This window comes from Triticum dicoccoides, chromosome 6B, assembly GCF_002162155.2.
Source record: "Triticum dicoccoides isolate Atlit2015 ecotype Zavitan chromosome 6B, WEW_v2.0, whole genome shotgun sequence".
Classification (NCBI taxonomy): domain Eukaryota; kingdom Viridiplantae; phylum Streptophyta; class Magnoliopsida; order Poales; family Poaceae; genus Triticum; species Triticum dicoccoides.
The window spans coordinates 481,909,031-481,917,076 of NC_041391.1; the positions used below are offsets into that span (position 1 = coordinate 481,909,031).

Below are 8,046 nucleotides of genomic sequence, written 5' to 3' on the forward strand. Positions count from 1 at the left end.
ACCAATGCAAAAAGATAAGGGCTCAAAGCTGACCCCTGATGCAGTCCTATCTTAATCGGGAAGTCATCGGTGTCGACATCACTTGTTCGAACACTTGTCACAACATTATTGTACATGTCCTTGATGAGGGTAATGTACTTTGCCGGGACTTTGTGTTTCTCCAAGGCCCACCACATGACATTCCGCGGTATCTTATCATAGGCCTTCTCCAAGTCAATGAACACCATATGCAAGTCCTTCTTATGCTCCCTATATCTCTCCATAAGTTGTCGTACCAAGAAAATGGCTTCCATGGTCGACCTCCCAGGCATGAAACCAAACTGATTTTTGGTCACGCTTGTCATTCTTCTTAAGCGGTGCTCAATGACTCTCTCCCATAGCTTCATTGTATGGCTCATCAGCTTAATTCCACGGTAATTAGTACAACTCTGAACATCTCCCTTGTTCTTGAAGATTGGTACTAATATACTCCGTCTCCATTCTTCTGGCATCTTGTTTGCCCGAAAAATGAGGTTGAAAAGCTTGGTTAGCCATACTATCGCTATGTCCCCGAGACCTTTCCACACCTCAATGGGGATACAATCAGGGCCCATCGCCTTGCCTCCTTTCATCCTTTTTAAAGCCTCCTTCACCTCAGACTCCTGGATGCGCCGCACAAAACGCATGCTGATCTCATCAAAGGAGTCATTCAGTTCAATGGTAGAACTCTCATTCTCCCCATTGAACAGCTTGTCGAAGTACTCCCGCCATCTATGCTTAATCTCTTCGTCCTTCACCAAGAGTTGGCCTGCTCCGTCCTTGATGCATTTTACTTGGCCAATATCCCTCGTCTTCCTCTCCCGGATCTTAGCCATCTTATAGATGTCCCTTTCACCTTCCTTCGTGCCTAACCGTTGGTAGAGGTCCTCATATGCCCGACCCTTGCTTCACCAACAGCTCGCTTTGCGGCCTTCTTCGCCATCTTGTACTTCTCTATGTTGTCTGCACTCCTATCCAGGTATAGGCGTCTGAAGCAATCTTTCTTCTCTTTAAGCGCCTTCTGGACATCATTATTCCACCACCAGGTATCCTTATCTTCGCTTCTCCTTCCCCTGGACACTCCAAACTCCTCCGAGGCCACCTTACGAATGCAAGTCGCCATCTTCATCCACACATTGTCCGCATCCCCTCCTTCCTCCCAAGGGCCCTCCTTAAATACCCTCTCCTTGAACACCTGAGCTACCTCCCCCTTGAGCTTCCACCACTTCGTTCTAGCGACCTTGGCACGCTTATCCCGCTGGACACGAATCCGAAAGCAGAAGTCAGCAACCACTAGCTTATGCTGGGGTACAACACTCTCCCCAGGTATCACCTTACAGTCTAGGCACGCACGCCTATCTTCTCTTCTCGAGAGGATGAAATCAATCTGGCTAGAGTGTTGGCCACTACTAAAAGTCACCAGATGTGATTCTCTCTTTCTAAAGAGGGTGTTAGCTACAATCATGTTGTAGGCTAGAGCAAAGCTTAAGACATCTTCTCCTTCTTGATTCCTGATGCCATAGCCAAAGCCCCCATGCGCCCCTTCAAAACCTGTGTTAGATGTACCCACGTGGCCATTGAGGTCTCCTCCTATGAAGAGCTTCTCACCAATCGGTACACTCCTAACCATGTCTTCCAAGCCTTCCCAGAACTCCCTCTTGGTGTTCTCATTGTGGCCTACTTGCGGGGCATATGCGCTGATACATTGAGAACCAAGTCCTCAGCTACCAGCTTGACCAGGATAATCCGGTCCCCACGTCTCCTGACGTCTACCACTCCATACTTGAGGCTCTTGTTGATCAAGATGCCTATGCCATTTCTGTTTGCAGCCGTCCCCGTGTACCACAGCTTGAAGCCGGTATCCTCCACCTCCTTCGCCTTCTGTCCTCTCCATTTGGTTTCTTGGACGCAAAGGATATCAACACCTCTCCTCACTGCTGCATCAACTAGCTCCCGAAGCTTCCCTGTCAGAGACCCTACGTTCCAGCTACCTAAGCGAATCCTCCTAGGCTCGGCTAGCTTCCTTACCCTTCGCACTCGTCGAGTCAAATGCGAAGACCCTTGCTCATTTTCCACTACATCCGGGCGCCGATGTAGCGCGCCACTAAGGATGCGACGACCCGATCCTCGCTCACTTGCCACCGTATCCGGATCAAGATACGGCGCGCCACTTGGGGGGTGACGGCCCGGCCCTTGCCCATTTTCCACCACACCCGGGTTCCGATGTGGCGCGTCGCTGAGAGGGTTACGCCCCAACGAAAATCTTTTGGGTTTCATCTTCATAAGAGTGGCTGAGTTTTTACGTTGGCTCGCCAAGCCTATCACAACCCTCCTCCTTTACCCGGGCTTGGGACCGGCTATGTTGAGACAACATAGGCGGAGTTAAAAAAAAATATTCAACTTCAAGTTAACAAAAACACTGTGTCTCAAAAAAATATAAGTTAACAACAATATACTCAAAAGAATAACCAACAAAAAAAGAATAACCAACAAAACGCCACTCCAGAGAATTAAAGTTGGTAAAGTTACCATCCAATCAGGTCTACAGCTCAAGTGCAGCTTTTAATTCAAAGAATGACATAACAGCATCTCCAAATAAAGTTTCAACTTCAAGTTAATAAAAACACACCCTCTCAAAAATATAAGTCAACAAAATATAATCAGAAAAAATAATCAACAAAACGCCACTCCAAAGAATAGTAGTTAATTAAAAGCCTTTGACACGTAGAAAGCACTATTAGTCCAAACCACAATCATTTTCCAGATTTCCACACAGAAAGGGCAAAGCAGGATGCAACAAATGAAAATGGATCAACAACCCACTGAACCCACCCACTGAACCGGTGTTCACTTCTCTAACAAGTGGCTTAAGTTGTGCACACATATCCCTTTGACAGAACTAAGATGGATCAGTGTGGGTCGCTCGACATGGCCCACTTGCATTACACTGTTGCCTTTTAAGAGAATATCATTAAAGCACCAACTAAGTTGGGTAAAGGGCTCAAGGATTGCCATTCTAGTGGAGCCAAAAATAATACCATGTTAAGGCTTTGTTTAAGCTTGATTTAGTTTCAAATTCAAGGTGCCAGCCAGCTGACTCAGTAAGATGGTCGATGCTAACCAGCCCACAGAAAATCATAGCCAAGCCTGGGACAAGCATTCATTGCTATAAAAAACCAGTTTGAACCGTAACAGTAAAACTAGTGTTAACGAAGTTGGGCATTCGTGGATTTTCTTCCAGGCATATTGACACGCCGACATGACAAAAAAAATGCTATATCAACCGAAAATGTCAACAGCTGCAGAAGAAATAATAATGAAATCCTAGATGCACTCAAGACTATCTGTTAAGACTGTCTGAGGCATACAGCTAGACTGAATCAGATGGACAGAGTGCTCACCGTTTGTCGCCATCAAATTTGTAACAGTCTTTCATGCAAGCCAGCCACTGCATCCCCCTAATCCTCAGTGACTATCCTCAAGTTAGAGATTTGAGATTTCTGCATGCTACCTGTTAGTACTGAGTAGTCTGGGGAAAATTAGTATGGATTTCGAAGGCATGTATCAACTGAAAAAGTACCGCCTGGTTTAAATAAATCAACAGTCAACAAACTCATTTTATATACAACAGTTACCTTTCACATCATTGAACAGGATGTGAGTTAGCACATTTCATTTTCTGCAGAACATTTCCATTTTTTTGGTAGCTCTTACACATCGAAATGAAGAAATACAGAATTGAGCATTTCATTCTCAGTATACTCTCAGTAACCACATCTTCTGTGGCATCTGGTAAAGAAAGGGTGTTGAAGAGCTTGTCGTGCCTTAAGACGCTCATCAGGATCATACCGAAGAAGCCCCTGAAGAAGATCTATTAGATCCCCAGCAGAATGATCGACATGTTGCATGACCAGATTCTGCATAAATTTCATGACTAGAATTAGAATTGCTCAAGATAAAATATCAGCTATCTATCATACCTTAAGCACAGAAAAAAGTGTTATGCTGATAAGAGTAGTGACAACGTCAAACAGTAATTACCTGCAGACGAGGCAATTTCCATACTGCCTTCATGCTTTCTCGTGAGGCTGCCCCCTCTGGCCAGTCAAGCCTTAGTCCACGCCTGAAGTATTTCTCAGCTCGTCTACTGCAGAATGGCATGAATCAATGTATGTCAGTAACCATTTATCCAACTTAGCATTCATCAGATGAACCTAGGCAGCAGCATATGCCCGGATGCACATCATCTGGTATTATCTTAACAGTTCATACAAACTTATAAAGCTCTTGTATACATACTCAGCTCTGGCAATCATGTGTTTGGGAAGGGGGCCTAGAACCTTCTCCATCATAGCAAGATGCTCCAAATTTTCATGTGTTTGAAATAAAGCCTCCCCCTAGAATTTCCATGCAGAACCAAAAGGACAAAGTAAATTTCACAATAACCGGAGATTCACAAATAACTGGCACTAGATATATGTAAACATTAAGCAGGTCAAGTACAGAATGGCAGCTATTGTGTACTAACCGAGCAGAGCTCAACCAAAATGCATCCCACACTCCAAAGATCGCATGGATAATTCCACCCAAGACCTACAAACAGAATAGAATATAACAAAAAATATATTAAACAACATAGTCATAAATAAAGTGCACTAAAGTGAAGGGTGTATTGTCAAGGAAAACTGAAAGAGAAAAAATGTTCTTTGTACCAAGGATAACTTCTGGGGCACGGTAATGTCTTGTTGACACGACATAATTGTGATCTTGATGATCGAATGTTGTACTTCCAAAATCGATAAGCTTGATAGCACTCGATTTTGGAAGGTTCTTGAAAACAGACCCATCCTTGGGTGGGCGTATAGGAATCTTCATGGAGAAAAAAGAAAACTGAGTTTAGAAAGAAAGAAAAAGAAATTTGCTTATGCAGTAAAGAGCATCAAGTAACCAATGGATCACCTCCAAAGAATGAATGAAAAAAGTATACATTTGGAAAATCTCCAATTTAGGCCAGGTTCTAATTTAGAAGTTCAGTACCTTATAATCATGAACCCTGATTGTATCAGGTGAAACAAGGAGAATGTTCTCTGGCTTAAGATCTGTGTGAATAAGCCGCAGGTCATGCATAACTGCAGAGGTAAGAAAAAATATAATTGCTATGTATAGGCACAAAAAGGGTGTACCCAGTCCTGAAAGCTCCCACACAAGGTGGGGGGTCTGGGGAAGGGAATTTCTAGAATCAAAAGACAAAAAAAAAACTATAGGTGCTTAACACTGGCATACAGAGACAGAAAGGAATAATTTAGCACATTAGGGCAAGGTTACAACGAAACAGAAATTTGTCTAATACAGCAAACTGCAGAATCAAAAATACTCACATGTAACAGACTCTAATATTTGTCTGGCAAACTCCCGAACAAGATCAATAGCAAATGAACGGTAGTTATTCTTCCGTAGGAAGTCGTATAAGCTTGGTCCAAGCTTCTCAAATACCTGAAAAGGTCATTAACTCATGATTAAACTCTAGGCCATCAATAAAATAAAAGATAAGTATAATCTTCTTGATTCATATGTACTTACTATACATATATGATTACGATAGTCAAACCAATTCCGTATTTGCACACAACTGCAGGCATAGAACCATTCATGCAAACCCATCAACTCAACATAGAGTTAAGAAGTAAATCAAGGAAGGTAAATTACTTACCGACTACCAGTAAAATCATGCTTCCCAAGTCTCTGAAGCACATCAATTTCAATCATAGCAGCCTCCCGGTATTTCTGCAGGGAACGCACAATCTTGATAGCTACTGATTCTTGGTTTTCCAAGTCCCAGCATTCCAGAACTTGTCCAAAGGTCCCTGTAAAATGTTCAGAAAGGCAGATACTGGGTAAATAATGGCTCAACTTTACGAGTGTGGGAGACAATGTCTTACTACGCTGTAGTATTCACTTCAAAACTAAGCATTCCAAACAAAGACGAGGGAGGAGATGCAAACCAACCTTCGCCCATCTTGCTGAGTATCCTATCTGCATTGACATACCGGAAAACAATGAGAAAGCTTATAATTAACTCAAACTGTCTCTTCTGGAGGCAGTGAAACAGAAATACTATAACATCAAGTAAAGCTAGAAGGCGTGAAGGCATTGAGCGGTTAGCACACATCTAAAAGACATGACCATGGCACATGAAAAACTTGTTACAAGCCAAGTAAAGAGATTCAGATTAACACTATCATGGTTTACTGGGAGTGGTTAATGACTGATAAACCGGGAAATAATTATGCAACGCCAGAATAACAAAGATGAAAGCCTCATGCCGATATTTAACATTAACATTCAATACTACAGGCACTTCACCACTAGAAACATCACCAGAATAAAGCAGCTAAAGGAAGCTAACTGTGTCGAGAAAACAAGTAACCTGTTCAAGCAAAAATAAATACATAAAAGATTGAGCTGTGGAATGTACATCTTGGTGTAAGGTTCTCGCCGAGTGTGAAAACATAGTGTCCATCCTTGTCATCCGGCCTCCAAGGGGGCGAAAGATTCCGCGGTGGTCCAGCATAATAAATTGGTGGTGGCGGCAGGAAAGCAGTAGTGAAATTGCCGTTGATTAGTTCCTGCCCACAATATAGCATCGGGATTGCCTACAAAAGCCAGCAGTGATATTCTTAGTAACGACAAATACTAGACCGACAACGAGCATAGAAGAATTTAATTGAAGAGAAACGGCTAAACGCCCGCCACGTGATTCGCGGCACAACGACCACACACCGCCTGGCGTCCTTTGAAATCACTGTCCAGTAGAGCAGCTCATCGAGTAACGCTCGTGAGTTCTTCCAAAAGATGGGACATTCATTAATCGACGGTTACACGATAATTATTAGCAGGTTTTACTTGCCAGCCCCATAAATTGAGCAGCACAGAGGTTGCACAGTCCTCCATCCCCACTTTTTATCCAAAATTCCTCTATGCACCCGCAACTTGTTCTCAGCTTATTCCACTAATTCGCGAAATCTCACCGATGATCCGCAACAACCACATGGCAGAACCGCATACCACCAGCCCCGCACCTGGATCGAGCCGTCCCGCCCAAACCTAACGAGACCAGGACTAGATCTAGCCCAAAAACTAACACCTAACGACGCGCCCAGAAGCGGATCGAGGCGGGAAGCCACGTGCACGATACCTTGGGGGGCGGGAAGAGCTGCGGCGCGGCATCCCATGCGAGGCGGGGGCGCTTGCGCGGCCGGTTGTCGGCGGCCTGGTGCGGGTACTCGGCGAGCCACTGCGCCTCCATCGCCAGCGCGGTCGGGACCCCTGATTACACCATGGGCGGGGCCAATCCGGCGGGGGATTCCGGTGCGGTTCGGGAGGAACCGGGGCGTCGATCTGGGGAATCCTGTGCGGGGGGAATGGAGGGGACAGGGGGAAGCTCGAGGTCGAGGAAGAGGATGATAGTGGTTTGGTTTCGCCGTTGGCGTACGCGGAACCCTGGTTTGGTCTGTATCGTGCGGGAAAGGTAAGGCGAACTAACTATGGTTAGCTCGTTTTTAGGCTCCGTTGCCTCGGTCCCCTGGATATCTTTCCTTGGGCCGATCAGCGCCTCTCTTGTCGTAAAATATCTTGGGCCCGTTGGACTCTTTCGTGAGGTGCTTCTGTGATTTCGCGTCAAATTTCGAATCCGAGCTGTCGTCGCAGCGGCAGTGGGTGGGAAAACGGTTTCAACCTCCTTCTGATGGTACTACGCGTGTTCTTCTTTTTGTTTAGAATCTTCCGATGGTGCATTCTCCGGATTAGCAATCATCGGCTGAGTGAACTGTCATGGTGCATGACACTTTTTGAGAGCTTGCAATGATTAGTTGTTTATGATGATAACACGGCTTTTGAACAGTTTAGCTACACATCAGTTAGCTGATCCGAATTTGGCGCCAGTCGGTTTTGGAATGAAGGAAGGAGAAGGGGAGGCCTCGCCGGAGAGAAGGAAGGGGCCGCCGTCATCACCCCATTATCTATCTTAGG

General features: G+C 44.9%; 1 protein-coding gene across 1 annotated transcript; it reads right to left on the reverse strand.

The window, feature by feature from the left end:
• Nucleotides 1-3,580: 3,580 nt before the first annotated feature.
• Nucleotides 3,581-7,554, reverse strand: LOC119322420 (serine/threonine-protein kinase AFC1-like). Its single transcript, XM_037595908.1, has 12 exons — nucleotides 7,214-7,554; nucleotides 6,494-6,671; nucleotides 6,025-6,051; nucleotides 5,729-5,882; nucleotides 5,599-5,647; nucleotides 5,397-5,511; nucleotides 5,056-5,147; nucleotides 4,731-4,887; nucleotides 4,547-4,611; nucleotides 4,318-4,415; nucleotides 4,060-4,165; nucleotides 3,581-3,935 (listed from the first exon to the last, which is right to left on the reverse strand). The coding sequence occupies exons 1-12, from the start codon at nucleotides 7,322-7,324 to the stop codon at nucleotides 3,783-3,785; spliced, it is 1,305 nt and encodes a 434-aa protein (XP_037451805.1). The 5' UTR covers nucleotides 7,325-7,554; the 3' UTR covers nucleotides 3,581-3,782.
• Between the last annotated feature and the right edge of the window lie 492 nt (nucleotides 7,555-8,046).